This window comes from Oncorhynchus masou, chromosome 17 (genome assembly GCF_036934945.1).
Source record: "Oncorhynchus masou masou isolate Uvic2021 chromosome 17, UVic_Omas_1.1, whole genome shotgun sequence".
NCBI classification, from domain to species: domain Eukaryota; kingdom Metazoa; phylum Chordata; class Actinopteri; order Salmoniformes; family Salmonidae; genus Oncorhynchus; species Oncorhynchus masou.
In genome coordinates this window covers 42,695,039-42,713,236 of record NC_088228.1, presented here as the reverse complement: position 1 = coordinate 42,713,236, position 18,198 = coordinate 42,695,039, and the positions used below count along the sequence as shown (strand labels likewise).

Here is an 18,198-nt window from a genome sequence, read left to right as displayed (position 1 = left end):
TAGAAATGATCCTGAGAAGGATGAAGCTAGTGAGCAGTAGAAATGATCCTGTGAAGGACCAAGCTAGTGAGCAGTAGAAATGATCCTGAGAAGGACCAAGCTAGTGAGCAGTAGAAATGATCCTGAGAAGGACCAAGCTAGTGAGCAGTAGAAATGATCCTGAGAAGGACCAAGCTAGTGAGCAGTAGAAATGATCCTGAGAAGGATGAAGCTAGTGAGCAGTAGAAATGATCCTGAGAAGGATGAAGCTAGTGAGCAGTAGAAATGATCCTGTGAAGGACCAAGCTAGTGAGCAGTAGAAATGATCCTGAGAAGGACCAAGCTAGTGAGCAGTAGAAATGATCCTGTGAAGGACCAAGCTAGTGAGCAGTAGAAATGATCCTGAGAAGGACCAAGCTAGTGAGCAGTAGAAATGATCCTGAGAAGGATGAAGCTAGTGAGCAGTAGAAATGATCCTGAGAAGGATGAAGCTAGTGAGCAGTAGAAATGATCCTGTGAAGGACCAAGCTAGTGAGCAGTAGAAATGATCCTGAGAAGGACCAAGCTAGTGAGCAGTAGAAATGATCCTGAGAAGGACCAAGCTAGTGAGCAGTAGAAATGATCCTGAGAAGGACCAAGCTAGTGAGCAGTAGAAATGATCCTGAGAAGGATGAAGCTAGTGAGCAGTAGAAATGATCCTGTGAAGGACCAAGCTAGTGAGCAGTAGAAATGATCCTGAGAAGGACCAAGCTAGTGAGCAGTAGAAATGATCCTGAGAAGGACCAAGCTAGTGAGCAGTAGAAATGATCCTGAGAAGGATGAAGCTAGTGAGCAGTAGAAATGATCCTGAGAAGGATGAAGCTAGTGAGCAGTAGAAATGATCCTGAGAAGGACCAAGCTAGTGAGCAGTAGAAATGATCCTGAGAAGGACCAAGCTAGTGAGCAGTAGAAATGATCCTGAGAAGGACCAAGCTAGTGAGCAGTAGAAATGATCCTGAGAAGGATGAAGCTAGTGAGCAGTAGAAATGATCCTGAGAAGGATGAAGCTAGTGAGCAGTAGAAATGATCCTGAGAAGGATGAAGCTAGTGAGCAGTAGAAATGATCCTGAGAAGGACCAAGCTAGTGAGCAGTAGAAATGATCCTGAGAAGGATGAAGCTAGTGAGCAGTAGAAATGTGGGTGTGGTTAGTAGTGGTTGTGGGTGTGGTTAGTAGTGGGTGTGGGTGTGGTTAGTAGTTGAGTGATTGCGGTCTGTAACTGGTCTCTTTGGTCCATTGTTACAAGTGTATGCCTTTGTTGGCTCTCTCTGTGGTCGCCGGCTCATCTGCTGGGTAGATTGTCGACAGAACGTTTCTGGTTTGTCCACCAGAGATCATTCCTTCCTAATTGTAGCTTGTTATAATGGATACGTCTGGCGTATCATATTCTGACAGAATGTAAATATTCTACTTTCCCTCGGTGACTTAAGGATACTTCATATTTTCAATTTTCGAACTCAGAACCCATCAATAGTTATAGTTGGTACGTGTTTAAATCATTTTAAGTTCGGATAGCCTGAGTTATACTATGCAAATGTTATATGTTGATACAGGATGTAAAAGGTAATAATACGTTTGGATACATGAACATGTGAGAGTTGGCGTGGTTCGGAAAATATTCAGACCTCTTGACTTTTTCCACGTTTTATTACGTTACTGCCTTATTCTAAACTGGATTAAATTGTTTTCTTCTCTCATCAATCTACACACAATACCACATTGACAAAGCAAGAACAGGCAAAACATTTTTTTAAATATATTACAGACCCTTTACTCAGTACTTTGTTGAAGCGCCTTTGGCAGCAATTACAGCCTTGAGTCAAGTTACAGAAAATGTTGATTCAGTTACTAAAACAGCTGTAACTTTTTATCAGAATATATATATTTTTTTGTTCAAACAGCAGATTTGAGTAGCAGACGACAGTGTAAACACTACATTTTTGTCTAAGTTGCTGCAAAGTGGTCAAAGTAGCTGATCTGTGTCAATAGTTGCATTATTGCATTTACAGTGAATCGAAGTGATGTCACAATGGGGCCTTGAGGAAATCCCAATTAAGTTGATAGAGGACAAAAAATGTATTACCTTCAATATAAAATGTATAAAAAAGTTGTATACAATCACACTATACAATCACACGAGGAGGAAATGCTAGAATTTACAGACGTACCCTATTTACTTGAACCGAAATACACAGACAAGGAACTTCAACAGATGGAAGATTACAGAGAAATGAGAGAGAGAAACGGAGCAGGCAACGGCTCAGGCAGATGTCCCAACTCGAGACATCTGGAAATTGGTGGTGTACCAGTGCTCAATACCTACTGAAGACAAGTGTCTTTGCTGCACAGAGTGGGACCTACTTATGCCACCTGTGAAGAATCTAGAATTGTCCGGCAACGAGACGTTGATCTGAGAGCCCCGCCTACTTTGTGTAACCAGTTACAATGATTTTCCAGCTCTCATAAACCCAGCCGATGTAGAAAGTTTTTTTCCATGTGCCAAAAATAAACTGGAAAATAAACTGGAAGAAGAGACCTCGGCCTGAGGGACCTAATGGCCAGCTGTCAGTAAAGTAAGTAGTGGTAGTTTATTTTTTTTATACATAGACTTCCCAGCGTTACAGTATTCATAGGCTGTGTCAAATATGTGACCCGACCGGTTCAAAGCGGTCTTATGTATTGAATTTTTATTTTTTTATTTTTACATTGAAATAAGTATAGACTCAGAGCTACAAAATGGTATATCATGCACTGCATTTTTTAGGAACAATGGGAATGTAATTCTGCTATGAAAGTTGATCAACTTGTAAAATTCACCTTTGAGAAAATGTCCTTTGAAGGTTTTAGTATCTAGTGAAGGGCTCTTCCTTGTCTACATCTATTCAGCATCGTTCACACCCTCTTAAGCTTTATCCCCACCCATCTCGTGTCACTCTCGGAGCGCACGCTTGACGCTCTGGCCGATGATTTGTTTACCTCTGGATAACACGAGAACAGTCTAACCAGCTCAACAATTTTGTTACGCTTTTTTGCCGACGTTTACTGACGCCGGCTATATTCAACGAGCGTTATGCGTTTGAAAATTCATCAGTTATTCTGCGTTCTGGCATACTCGGACTGAATTTACGAATGCACCCAAAATGGTTACTTGCATAGTGGAGTCTTGTTAAGACAGGTAGCTAGCTAGATAAACAATGTGTAAGATCATACATGTCACGTAACATTAGCTAGCAAGCCAGCCAGCTAACGTTAGCTAATTAAACAACAATGAGCATAGCGCCAAATCATGTCGTTACTACCCTGCGTGAATCTGCTGGGTAGTAGGTTCAACCAGGTTCAATGTAGCTAGCTAACATTAGGCTCTAACTAGCCATGCAAACGGCTCCGGGATACGAATAATATCAAACGCGTAACGTTAGCTAGGGAGCCAGTCAGCTAAAGTTAGCTGGCTAGCTAACAGTACACTTTAGCTAGAAATGAAACCCCTTTCTTTCAAAATTAGAAGTGTGTAATATCTGAAAATGTAGCTAGCTCGATTTCCCGTATACTGCATCATGCATGATGGACACGTCTCCTTGTCACGGATGCCATGCCATGGTTGAAGATGTAATCCGGTGTTTTCTTTAGCAATCATACTCCACTTTTTGGAGTCAACACTTATGCAGCTCCATTACACAATACATTTGATTTAAAATCTGCGTTGGACAGGATTACCTACACAGACTGACCAGCTCAAATACACAGAAGCCTTCTACATGGCAGACCAATCTGATCTCCTTTCTTGGGCATGTCCTGCCCACTCATTGCTAGTGGGAAGGTTGCTGGCTTTTTCCGTGGCTAAACCAACTAGACTCGTAATTTAACTATTGTATGTGTATTTACAAGTTTGTTATATTTGATGCAAAGAAACTCTCAAATGTCTCTCCTGTGAAGTAGTGACTTACAACATATGCCTAGTTTCCTGAAACGAGTCACATGGTCACCTATATGTTCATTAGTAGGCCTACCTAGTGTTATTCTGCTTTCACACAGCGAGCTGACTTTTTTTTCTACCATTTGTTTTCTTGGAAATATAGACTTGAGGCTTAGAGCAACAACTACCCCACTGATGTCTATGCTGGATTCAAGAAGGCAGATGACGCCATCAGAATCCTTTGAACAACCTTCCATCCATGGCTCATCACCTTTCCCTTCCGTTAGTTTCTATATCTCTCTTTCTCATTATATATGTTTTGCTTTTATACTGCAATTCTACTTTTAGTTGCCAATGTGTACAAGATCAAATAGTCCGTACTATACATGCAACACATAGCGTTGAAAAATCCCAATTGACACCTGTGCTATGGATGTATAACAAGACCAGAGACAGTATTATCACTTCCAATTGTTTGGAGGGATAATGATGCATTGCAGAACATTTACAATTGAGGAATGAAGAACATGTATGACTTCTATTTCACAGATGAAATCCGTAATAATATATTGACAGTATCTGTAGAAAATTCCCTCTGGACCATGTCTCTGACCCTGGGAGTTAGGGAGACATCAAGTAGTTTACCATCACCCAACCAGAGCCTAACGATTGTCTTGCAGGAGAGGGCAATTCACACCTCTGTTGTTAGGGAGGTTACTAGGGAGCCTTCTAAGAGAGCTCCAGACATTGTGACAAACTCTCCCTTACTTTCAGGGTCAAAGAGAGGGTACCGAGGGGATTCTCTACAGCAGTGGTTCCCAAACTTTTATTGTTTATTTTATTCAAACATTCTACCTCCAGCTGCGTACCCCCTCTAACACCAGGGTCAGCGCACTCTCAAATGTTGTTTTTTGGCATCATTGTAAGCCTGCCACTCACCCTGTATATAGCTTACCTAATTTCTAATGCTCTTATTTATCTTTGTTGTGTGTTTTTGCTCTACCTTTATTTTATAGTACTACGTTGATAAAATGTTTTGAAATTTGCGATACTGACTTGAGTAGTTTGCTACTATTCTGTAAATCAAGAAATACGTTCTAGTTGGCCTGAACTGGTTTTTAGCATTTGTGTGATGGTTCTGATTATGGAGTGGGAACGTTAGTTTTCTCCTTTTCCAGCTACAGTTGTAAGGGGCAGGAATCGGGATCGGTTTGCAGCTACAATCTCCGCTATGTCTGGTCTTGGAAACTGGCTATGTTCTTGGGTGGTCGTCTTGGAAGTTGTACATGGGAGAGCGGGTCCCTGTACACACCCATCTTTTCAGCACACACTCTGCCAGGTCCGACTATACTCAGCAAAAAAAGAAACGTCCTCTCACTGTGTTTATTCTGCCAACTTAACATGTGTAAATATTTGTATGAACATAAGATTCAACAAATGAGACATTAACTGAACAAGTTCCACAGACATGTGACTAACATAAATGGAATAATGTGTCCCTGAACAAAGGGGGGGTCAAAATCTAAATTAAGTCTGTATCTGGTGTGGCCACCAGCTGCATTAAGTACTGCAGTGCATCTCATGGACTGCACCAGATTTGCCACTTGCAGTGAGATGTTACCCCACTCTTCCACCAAGACACTTGCAAGTTCCCAGACATTTCTGGGGGGAATGGCCCTGGCCCTCACCCTCCGATCCAACAGGTCCCAGACGTGGTCAATGGGATTGAGATCCGGGCACTTCGCTGGCCATGGCAGAACACTGACATTCCTGTCACCCACAGAACGAGCAGCATGGCTGGTGGCATTGTCATGCTGGAGGGTCATGTCAGGATGAGCCTGCAGGAAGGGTACCACATGAGGGAAGAGGATGTCTTCCCTGTAATACACAGCGTTGAGACTGCCTGCAATGACAACAAGCTCAGTCCGACGATGTGACACACCACCCCAGACCATGATGGACCCTCCATTTCCAAATCGATCCTGCTCCAGAGTACAGGCCTCAGTGTAATGCTCATTCCTTCTACGATAAATGCGAAACCGACCATCACCCCTGGTGAGACAAAACTGCGAATTGTCAGTGAAGAGCAGTTTTTGCCAGTCCTGTCTGGTCCAGCGATGGTGGGTTTGTGCCCATAGGCGACGTTGTTGCCGGTGATGTCTGGTGAGGATCTGCCTTACAACAGGCCTACAAGCCCTCAGTCCAGCCTCTCTCAGTCTATTGCGGACAGTCTGAGCACTGATGGAGGGATTGTGCGTTCCTGGTGTAACTCGGGCAGTTGTTGTTGCCATCCTGTACCTGTCCCGCAGGTGTGATGTTCGGATGTACCGGTCCTGTGCAGGTGTTGTTATCAGCTGTCCGTCCTGTCTCCCTGTAGCGCTGTCTTAGGCGTCTCACATTAGACATTGCAATTTATTGCCTTGGCCATCCTCATGCCTCCTTGCAGCATGCCTAAAGCACGTTCACGCAGATGAACAGGGACCCGTCTTTCTTTTGGTGTTTTTCAGGGTCAGTAGAAAGTTCTCTTTAGTGTCCTAAGATTTCATAACTGTGACCTTAATTGCCTACCGTCGCTAAGCTCTTTGTGTCTTAACGACCGTTCCACAGGTGCATGTTCATTAATTGTTCATGGTTCATTGAACCAAGCATGGGAAACAGTGTTTAAACCCTTTACAATAAAGATCTGTGAAGTTATTTAGAGTTTTACAAATTATCTTTGAAAGACAGTGTCCTGAAAAAGGGCCGTTTCTTTTTTTGTTGAGTTTAGAAGTTCTGCTTTGTTGTAAATTTTCTTAGCAACCAAGGTTTTGTTTTGTCTTGGGAAAACCATACTATACCTGGGTGTGCCTGAGGAGAAATTAAACTGCAATTAACAATTTTCTAAGTTCCGCATTAAGATTTACACACTTTGTCTGCCTGCTGTCTACTTTTCCTGAAAAATAAGATTATCCAATTACTTGGAAAATAGAAGCATTACTTGGAAAATAGTTAAATTGTGTAACTTTTACCCAGCCGACAAAGATTTCAAAACAATGACTGTGATTAGCTTCTTCCATACCCTAGACCATATGTCTCCTGTTACCATGGCCCTTAACCTCTAGCGTCGAACAATCCCGTATCCGGGAGCGTAATCATAGCCTCAAGCTCATTAGCATAACGCAACGTTAACTATTCATGAAAATCGCAAATGAAATGAAATAAATATATTGGCTCACAAGCTTAGCCTTTTGATAACAACACTGTCATCTCAGATTTTCAAAATATGCTTTAACCAAAGCTACACAAGCATTTGTGTAAGAGTATTGATAGCTAGCATAGCATTAAGCCTAGCATTCAGCAGGCAACATTTTCACAAAAACAAGAAAAGCATTCAAATAAAATCATTTACCTTTGAAGAACTTCGGATGTTTTCAATGACGAGACTCTCAGTTAGATAGCAAATGTTCAGTTTTTCCAAAAAGATTATTTGTGTAGGAGAAATCGTTTTGTTCATCACGTTTGGCTAAGAAAAAAACCCGAAAATTCAGTCATTACAACGCCAAACTTTTTTCCAAATTAACTCCATAATATCGACAAACATGGCAAACGTTGTTTAGAATCAATCCTCAAGGTGTTTTTCACATATCTATTCGATGATAAATCATTCGTGGCAGTTGCCTTTCTCCTCTGAACCAAATGGAAAAGTGGACGCAGCTGGAGATTGCACAATAATTTTGACAGAGGACACCAAGCGGACACCTGGTAAATGTAGTCTCTTATGGTCAATCTTCCAATGATATGCCTACAAATACATCACAATGCTTGCAGACACCTTGGGGGAAACGACAGAAAGTGTAGGCTCATTCCTGGCGCATTCACAGCCATATAAGGAGACATTGGAACACAGCGCATTCAAAATCTGGTGCATTTCCTGTATGAAATTTCATCTTAGTTTCGCCTGTAGCATTAGTTCTGGGGCACTCAGACAATATCTTTGCAGTTTTGGAAACGTCAGTGTTTTCTTTCCAAAGCTGTTAATTATATGCATAGTCGAGCATCTTTTCCTGACAAAATATCTTGTTTAAAACGGGAACGTTTTTTTATCCAAAAATTAAAAGAGCGCCCCCTATATCGAAGAAGTTACCTGCAGTAGTGGTCGCCTGTCATTTTTTTGTTGTTGTCCGGGGATACAGCAAAAATATGTGATGTGTCCTCTAGAGCCAGAGTTGGGTAACACTGATCTAAGGTGTAAGGTATACAAATTTTAACATGTTGAAATCTGAAAAGCTTGTAAGAGTAAAATGTAACCCCTCACTTGTGCTACTTTATGGGTTGGTTCTGGCTGACTTGGATCAGTCACTTTAGGTTTTCTGTGACATACTGTATAGACCAGGGTTTGTTGAAATTTGTGCTACTTTATGAGTTGGTTCTGGCTGACTTGGATCAGCCACTTTAGGTTTTCTGTGACATACTGTATAGACCAGTGTTTGTTGAAATTTGTGCTACTTTATGGGTTGGTTCTGGCTGACTTGGATCAGCCACTTTAGGTTTTCTGTGACATACTGTATAGACCAGTGTTTGTTGAAATTTGTGCTACTTTATGGGTTGGTTCTGGCTGACTTGGATTAGTCCCTTTAGGTTTTCTGTGACTGTATAGACCAGAGTTTGTTGAAATTTGGGAAAGCAGAAACCTGGAAAACTGAACTTGGGGAAAAAACTGAAGTAGGCAAAAAATATTAACAGATTTTAAAAGGCCATACCTGGGTGATCACAGGTATCAAACCCAATATCCTGGCATTGCAATGCTCTACCAAGAGGCATGACTGGGTTATATGCTTTGTTAAGCCTCAATTTAATATGATTTATAAAGCACAGGTTTATCATATTTAACAGTGCGTTATGTCTCATTTGACATTGGTGGTTGTGTCAGTTATACCACATTTTATAAACCCTTTACAAAGTGTGATGTGGCTATACATTTGTAACACTTACAGTGTGGCAAAGAAGTATTTCGTCAGCCACCAATTGTGCAAGTTCTCCCACTTAAAAAGATGAGAGAGGCCTGTAATTTTCATCATAGGAACACTTCAACTATGACAGACAAAATTAGAAAAAAAATCCAGAAAATCATTTTGTAGCATTTTTATTGAATTTATTTGCAAATTATGGGAAAGCTGTGGACTTTTTTTGCATCCTTTTTTAGTTTATAAGCATTCAACTTACCCTTACACCTCAGTGTTCAACGCCAGACCTCTCGGCCATTGATTCATATTAGAAATGCACCGTGTTTATGTATTGAATGCATGTGAAGGACTAGTTGATAAAATTAGCCTAGTTGATCAAATTAATGTTATTACATCAAATTCATCATCTCCAGCACCACTGCAATGACAACATACACTATGTGAAAACGTCAGGTGTCTTATGTTTTGTAGTTTAAATGATAGAATAGATAAGTGTTTCCCATGACATGATCCTAATCTGGTGTGCATCATATGATTTTAACCAACGAGAAAAAGGTTTCTTACTATATTTTATATTTTTTGTTAGAAATGTTATTGGTTGCTTTTTCCCCCCCCAGTTCATACTCTGTACAAAATCCCCGTTGCCGTTGCCTACTTGGGGTCGTCACCAACGCTTGTTTAATGTGAGTGGGCTATCCTGTCTTTGAGCCATCCCAGACGTCCCGATATTTTCAAAATCTGCATAGCTCATGTAGTGTTTCAACTGTTCTGCCTGCAGCTATGGAACCCTGACCTGTTCACCGGACGGGCTACCTGTCCCAGACCTGCTGTTTTCAACTCTCTAGAGACAGCAGGAGCGGTGGAGATACTCTGAATGATCGGCTATGAAAAAAAGCCAATTGACATTTAGTTGTGAGGTGCTGACCTGTTGCACCCTCTACAACCACTGTGATTATTATTATTTGACCCTGCTGGTCATCTATGGACATTTGAACATCTTGGCCATGTTCTGTTATAATCTCCACCTGGCACAGCCAGAAGAGGACTGGCCAGCCCTCTGCCTGGTTCCTCTCTAGGTTTCTTCCTAGGTTCTGGCCTTTCTAGGGAGTTTTTCACACCATCTCACTGCCTTCTTCTCTAGCGAGCTCTCGCTATTGCTGACCACCGTGCTTCTACACCTGCATTGCTTGCTGTTTGGGGTTTTAGGCTGGGTTTCTGTACAGCACTTTGAGATATCAGCTGAAGAAGGGCTATATAAATCGATTTGATTTAGTGTGAGATGTGCAATGACAAGTTTTGAGAACGGTGATCAGCAATAGCGAGAGCTCGCTAGAGAAGAAGCCTATGAGATGACGACATATTGCCCAGAATGTTTAGACTACAACTAGCATACATTTGCCTTTATCCAAAGTGTCAGATCGTTACAGCTCTGAAATTCACAAGCAATGTTATTCAATTCAAAATGTATTGGCTAGATATGTCAACTCTGTATGGAAGCGTTAATGTCTGACTGAAAATGTTTGAGGCTACTTGAAACCACAGCTGGTTCTAGCTAGGTTAAACATCTAAACACATCATACTGTTTTCGTGAATCAGCGTGGTATCACGACCAAGTGAAGAATCTTGTAGTGTTTGACCCCCCCCTGTTTAGTTTGCGCTCCACTACGTTGGCAATACAAACTACTGGAAAGACGTTTAATGTGAGAGGCTCAGAGATTTTAGGATTTCGGGAAGTTGTGTATTGTACCCCCGGCATTAAAGGAGATCGATTTGATATTCAAGTAACCTGCTTTTGATGTTCTGACATAGCATTATAATGTAGCAGTCTCTTTTGATGTTCTGACATAGCATTATAATGTAGCAGTCTCTTTTGATGTTCTGACATAGCATTATATTGTAGCAGTCTCTTGATGTTCTGGCATAGCATTATAATGTTGCAGTCTCTTTTGATGTTCTGACATAGCATTATATTGTAGCAGTCTCTTTTGATGTTCTGACATAGCATTATAATGTTGCAGTCTCTTTTGATGTTCTGACATAGCATTATAATGTAGCAGTCTCTTTTGATGTTCTGACATAGCATTATAATGTAGCAGTCTCTTTTGATGTTCTGGCATAGCATTATAATGTAGCAGTCTCTTTTGATGTTCTGACATAGCATTATAATGTAGCAGTCTCTTTTGATGTTCTGACATAGCATTATAATGTAGCAGTCTCTTTTGATGTTCTGACATAGCATTATAATGTAGCAGTCTCTTTTGATGTTCTGACATAGCATTACAATGTAGCAGTCTCTTTTGATGTTCTGACATAGCATTATAATGTAGCAGTCTCTTTTGATGTTCTGACATAGCATTATAATGTAGCAGTCTCTTGATGTTCTGGCATAGCATTATAATGTAGCAGTCTCTTTTGATGTTCTGGCATGGCATTATAATGTAGCAGTCTCTTTTGATGTTCTGACATAGCATTATAACGTAGCAGTCTCTTTTGATGTTCTGACATAGCATTATAATGTAGCAGTCTCTTTTGATGTTCTGACATAGCATTATAATGTAGCAGTCTCTTTTGATGTTCTGACATAGCATTATAATGTAGCAGTCTCTTTTGATGTTCTGACATAGCATTACAATGTAGCAGTCTCTTTTGATGTTCTGACATAGCATTATAATGTAGCAGTCTCTTTTGATGTTCTGACATAGCATTATAATGTAGCAGTCTCTTGATGTTCTGGCATAGCATTATAATGTAGCAGTCTCTTTTGATGTTCTGGCATGGCATTATAATGTAGCAGTCTCTTTTGATGTTCTGACATAGCATTATAATGTAGCAGTCTCTTCTGATGTTCTGGCATAGCATTATAATGTAGCAGTCTCTTTTGATGTTCTGACATAGCATTATAATGTAGCAGTCTCTTTTGATGTTCTGGCATAGCATTATAATGTAGCAGTCTCTTTTGATGTTCTGACATAGCATTATAATGTAGCAGTCTCTTTTGATGTTCTGACATAGCATTATAATGTAGCAGTCTCTTTTGATGTTCTGACATAGCATTATAATGTAGCAGTCTCTCTTGATGTTCTGGCATAGCATTATGATGTAGCAGTCTCTTTTGATGTTCTGACATAGCATTATAATGTAGCAGTCTCTTTTGATGTTCTGACATAGCATTATAATGTAGCAGTCTCTTTTGATGTTCTGACATAGCATTACAATGTAGCAGTCTCTTGATGTTCTGGCATAGCATTATAATGTTGCAGTCTCTTTTGATGTTCTGACATAGCATTATAATGTAGCAGTCTCTTTTGATGTTCTGGCATAGCATTATAATGTAGCAGTCTCTTTTGATGTTCTGACATAGCATTATAATGTAGCAGTCTCTTTTGATGTTCTGACATAGCATTATAATGTAGCAGTCTCTTTTGATGTTCTGACATAGCATTACAATGTAGCAGTCTCTTGATGTTCTGACATAGCATTATGATGTAGCAGTCTCTTTTGATGTTCTGACATAGCATTATAATGTAGCAGTCTCTTTTGATGTTCTGACATAGCATTATAATGTAGCAGTCTCTTTTGATGTTCTGACATAGCATTATAATGTAGCAGTCTCTTTTGATGTTCTGACATAGCATTATAATGTAGCAGTCTCTTTTGATGTTCTGACATAGCATTATAATGTAGCAGTCTCTTTTGATGTTCTGACATAGCATTATAATGTAGCAGTCTCTTTTCTTTCTATTTTTAAACGTTCTCAACTAGCCTCGGTACCAGAAGCGGGCCAGCACCCGGAGGATTGCTGGCATAAACAATTTTATCCACAACATTTGAGAGTAATAAGCTTTTTGTGCGTATGGAACATTTCTGGGATTTAGTATTTCAGCTCATGAAACATGGGACCAGCACTTTACATGTTGACTATATCAACAGTGGGCTAATGAAACAAATACCAAAAACAGGGAGTGGTATTTTCCTTTAATGACTAAATAATACTACACTGCTATTTATGTGCTTATTTATGATATGATGGTTGCTTTTCATGAAAAATATTCTCAAAGCAATAAAATAAGAACTAGTTAATTCATTTAGGCTTAATTTGTAACATATTGATATAACCCATCTGAGAGAACTGCAGGTTTAATTTACAAACTTCAAGTAGAGTGTCGTCTTGCACATTACGATATCTCAACCATATATTGTCTTGGTCAAATTTTGACGATATCGTATATCGGCCCAACCCTATTGCATACAAATGACAAGGGTGCTGTCAAAGAATGACCAAGGATGTGCTATTCCCAGCCGTGTGGAGTCTCATGTGATGTGATGTCTGTCCAGGCGGAGATACCATCAAGAGCATCAACCAGCAGTCTGGAGCCCACGTGGAGCTGCAGAGGAACCCCCCTCACAACACCGACCCCAATGTCCGCATCTTCTCCATCAGAGGCACCCCGCAACAGATGGAACTAGCACGCCAGCTCATCGATGACAAGATCGGAGTAAGTAGTTGTTTGAAAAAGTTCCCCAAGTGCCTTTAACACTACATCTGCCGTAGGCCACTGGCCACTGGCGTTTGACTTTGTACGTATTTCTCTCCTCACTGAATTAATTAATGCGTATTAATGCGTAATGCTCAATACGGAGTCTGATACAACCAATAAATTTCTTGTTCTCATATCTTGCCCTGAAAATATATTTTCACGAATATTTCTTTTTGCAATTAATTCTTTAACTTTGTGTTATGCCTGTTTATCAGCGTTGGCAAGTGTGTTTATAGCAAATCATTTGTCTGCGTGCCTCGCGGGTTGATAACATTCTCTGTGTTTCTTTGTATGAAGATGGTACTAGAATGTATTTACTATACTTCTAGTACTAATCAAGTATATTGTAAGGGAAACATGGTGCCTGTTACAGCCTTTAGAATGATGCAGAACAGATCCTTGACTCTATCCGAGTTGATCAGCGACGGGAAGCGAATGATGCCTGTTACAGTAGGCCTTTAGATTGATGCTGAACAGATCCTTGACTCTATCCGAGTTGATCAGCGACGGGAAGCGAATGGTGCCTGTTACAGTAGGCCTTTAGATTGATGCAAAACAGATCCCTGACTCTATCCGAGTTGATCAGCGACGGGAAGCGAATGATGCCTGTTACAGTAGGCCTTTAGATTGATGCAAAACAGATCCCTGACTCTATCCGAGTTGATGAGCGACGGGAAGCGAATGGTGCCTGTTACAGTAGGCCTTTAGATTGATGCTGAACAGATCCTTGACTCTATCCGAGTTGATGAGCGACGGGAAGCGAATGATGCCTGTTACAGTAGGCCTTTAGATTGATGCTGAACAGATCCTTGACTCTATCCGAGTTGATCAGCGACGGGAAGCGAATGGTGCCTGTTACAGTAGGCCTTTAGATTGATGCAAAACAGATCCCTGACTCTATCCGAGTTGATCAGCGACGGGAAGCGAATGATGCCTGTTACAGTAGGCCTTTAGATTGATGCAAAACAGATCCCTGACTCTATCCGAGTTGACGAGCGACGGGAAGCGAATGATGCCTGTTACAGTAGGCCATTAGATTGATGCTGAACAGATCCTTGACTCTATCCGAGTTGATGAGCGACGGGAAGCGAATGATGCCTGTTACAGTAGGCCTTTAGATTGATGCTGAACAGATCCTTGACTCTATCCGAGTTGACGAGCGACGGGAAGCGAATGGTGCCTGTTACAGTAGGCCTTTAGATTGATGCTGAACAGATCCTTGACTCTATCCGAGTTGATGAGCGACGGGAAGCGAATGGTGCCTGTTACAGTAGGCCTTTAGATTGATGCTGAACAGATCCTTGACTCTATCCGAGTTGATGAGCGACGGGAAGCGAATGGTGCCTGTTACAGTAGGCCTTTAGATTGATGCTGAACAGATCCCTGACTCTATCCGAGTTGATGAGCGACGGGAAGCGAATGATGCCAAACAGCCTGCAAAGCCGGCCCAATTTTAAAACTACACCTAAACCAAAACAAATTTCACACTTAATAAGAGTTAGATTAAATTGGCAATAGTCTGATGAGTGACAATATTATCAGTTGCCAAATTGTACATGACGAGATGGGTGCAGCTTGGAATTGACAGAGGCAGGGAAAGGAGCAACTCAAATCCTCCTCAAGAGTCTCAGGTTAAACGTATCAGAAAGAGTCAAATAACTCTCAATGTTCTAGAGGTGCAGCTCTATTTCCAAACATCACTTTTGAATAACAGCACTGTCCATGTGTTCAGCACTCGCGCGACAGTGTTTCTCAGGCCACTAAGCACAGACTAGTAATCTGATTAAAATATACATTTTCTTATTCCACAATGTTTCTTTAGACCTGCACAAACTCAATTAGAACAGATTTCTTTGATGGATTTAACTCTTGAACTAGTGGTTTTTGGTTTTTAAGAAACTACTGAAAATGCTATTAATTTATTTTAAAAATATGTTTTCATTCTGTTACCTTAGACCTTCATAAACACAACCAAATTGTTGTTTTTCTGATAGCACAGAGTGCATTCGTGAAGTATTCAGACCCCCTGAAATTTTGTTACAGCCTTATTCTAAAATGGATGAAATAGTTTGACAAAGAAAAAAAAAGTTTTTAGAAATGTTCTGAACTGAAATATCACATTTACATAAGTATTCAGACCCTTTACTCAGTACTTTGCTGAAGCACTTTTAGCAGCGATTACAACTTCCAAGTCTTCTTGAGTATGATGCTACCAGCTTGGCACACCTGTATTTGGGGAGTTTCTCTCATTCTTCTCTGCAGATCCTCTCAAGCTCTGTCAGGTTGGATGGGGAGCGTCACTGCACAGCTATTTTCAGGTCTCTCCAGAGATGTTTGATCAGGTTCAAGTCCGGGCTCTGGCTGGGCCACTCAAGGACATTCAAAGACTTGTCCCGAAGCCACTCCTGCATTGCTGTGTGCTTAAGATCATTGTCCTGTTGGAAGGTGGACCTTCACCCCAGTCTGAGGTCCTGAGCTTCATCAAGGATGTCTCTGGACTTTGCTCCGTTCCTCTTTCCCTCTTTCCTGACTAGAGCTCAATTTAGAGTCTCGTAGCAAAGGGTCTGAATACTTATGTAAAGAAGGAAAGAAAAACCTGTTTTCGCTTTGTCAATATGGGGTATCGTGTGTAGATTGAGTATTTACATATTTTAAAATATATATATATTTTAAATAAATCCATTTTTGAATAAGGCTGTAACATCACAAAACGTCAAGGGGTCTAAATACTTGTCTGAATGCACTGTATGTATCATTTGTTTATTAGATTGTTAGAATGGGGGTCCAGCGTATGCTAACATTCTCTAGCAGATACTTATAGGCTGAAAGGCCTGGCAGTTCTAGTGATGAGTCAACAGGACTACCTAGGCTAATTGTTAAACATTTCTAAACGTTTTAATTATTAACTGTTAGTCGACTAAATAAATACTGCCGTGATTTCAACTTATTCAACCTGGTGTTATTTACTCTGGTTAACAGTGTTGAATGTATTTTTTTTTCAGGGTTCAGGAATAGTGAGCAACAATAATTTTGGATTTAGCCCTTTCACTCAAGGTCCTGCAACTCATCAAAAGTAAGTCAGACTTTCTGTTCGCCCCTGTCGGTTGTACCTAAATGCATTTTTTTTGTGTTGCTGTAGCTCTTTCTGCTTTCTGTCTTGATAAGTTGTGGCAGTGGAGCCCAGACCTTCATGACAGGAGGATGGGGGACTACCTATCAAACATGGCAGCCTCAAGGCCAGCAGGACCCCAGTAAGTCACCTTTTGCTCAACAGCTCGTCATAAGCACAGCCTGTAAACATTTGGTAACCCTTTCTTGTATTGCGATTAACATCAACTCTGCTAGCCTGGTGGAACCAGCCTGATCTCTGCATTATGTTTTTATTTTTTAAAATCTATTTAACCTTTATTTAAACGAGGCAAGTCAGTTAAGAACAAATTCTTATTTACAATGACGGCCTACGCCGGCCAAACTCAGACGACGCTGGGCCAATTGTGCGCCGCCCTATGGGACTCCCAGTCACGGCCGGTTGTAATAGTCTGGATTCGAACCAGGTTGTCTGTAGTGACGCCTCAAGCTGAGATTCAGTGCCTTAGACCAGTGCGCCACTTGGGAGCCCAAGTGACATTCGTCATTGAAACCAAAGGTGAATGCAGCGATCAGGCTGGTTCCACCAGGCTGAACTTTACAGCAATATCTTGATATCGATACTTCCTCAGCTTAAACATAGTTTTGAAACGATTTTGCACAGAGTTTATATGAAATAGACATATAAAGATGGACTCTGCAAAATGTGGCTAATTTCAGTGTCTTACAAATATCTCTCAAATGTAAGACTCATAAATGCTTACAAGCAGATAAGTCAGAGTTTGAATTGTCCAAGTTATTTCATCTTCTCAGGGCAATTCTCAGTAATCAGTGAAGTAGAGGTTGCTGTGCTTGGGTCAGTTATGCAGTTATCCCTTAGTGGTTTCTGTTAGGATTGGGGGAGGGGAAGCTAATCATAAATCTGTCCCTTGGCGGGACTTCACACCGGAGGCAAATAGAGCATGAATAGGACAGGAGAGATGCGTTCATGTTTAGATGTTTCTGACCCAGCAGTAGGTGTGGTTGGCTGGTGTTAAACACCACCACAAACATGTTTAGATGTTTCTGACCCAGCAGTAGGTGTGGTTGGCTGGTGTTAAACACCACCACAAACATGTTTAGATGTTTCTGACCCAGCAGTAGGTGTGGTTGGCTGGTGTTAAACACCACCACAAACATGTTTAGATGTTTCTGACCCAGCAGTAGGTGTGGTTGGCTGGTGTTAAACACCACCACAAACATGTTTAGATGTTTCTGACCCAGCAGTAGGTGTGGTTGGCTAGTGTTAAACACCACCACAAACATGTTTAGATGTTTCTGACCCAGCAGTAGGTGTGGTTGGCTGGTGTTAAACACCACCACAAACATGTTTAGATGTTTCTGACCCAGCAGTAGGTGTGGTTGGCTGGTGTTAAACACCACCACAAACATGTTTAGATGTTTCTGACCCAGCAGTAGGTGTGGTTGGCTAGTGTTAAACACCACCACAAACATGTTTAGATGTTTCTGACCCAGCAGTAGGTGTGGTTGGCAGGTGTTAAACACCACCACAAACATGTTTAGATGTTTCTGACCCAGCAGTAGGTGTGGTTGGCTAGTGTTAAACACCACCACAAACATGTTTAGATGTTTCTGACCCAGCAGTAGGTGTGGTTGGCTAGTGTTAAACACCACCACAAACATGTTTAGATGTTTCTGAC

General features: G+C 41.0%; 1 protein-coding gene across 4 annotated transcripts in view; it reads left to right on the top strand.

The window, feature by feature from the left end:
* The window catches only part of LOC135559073 (far upstream element-binding protein 3-like), a 68,434-nt gene that overhangs the window by 31,500 nt on the left and 18,736 nt on the right, over positions 1 to 18,198 (top strand). For all 4 annotated transcript variants that reach the window (XM_064993436.1, XM_064993435.1, XM_064993437.1 and 1 more), the window contains exons 13-15: positions 13,209 to 13,369; positions 16,414 to 16,484; positions 16,577 to 16,662. In XM_064993436.1, the coding sequence (XP_064849508.1) occupies positions 13,209 to 13,369; positions 16,414 to 16,484; positions 16,577 to 16,662 (318 nt within the window). The remainder of the gene's footprint in view (positions 1 to 13,208; positions 13,370 to 16,413; positions 16,485 to 16,576; positions 16,663 to 18,198) is intronic.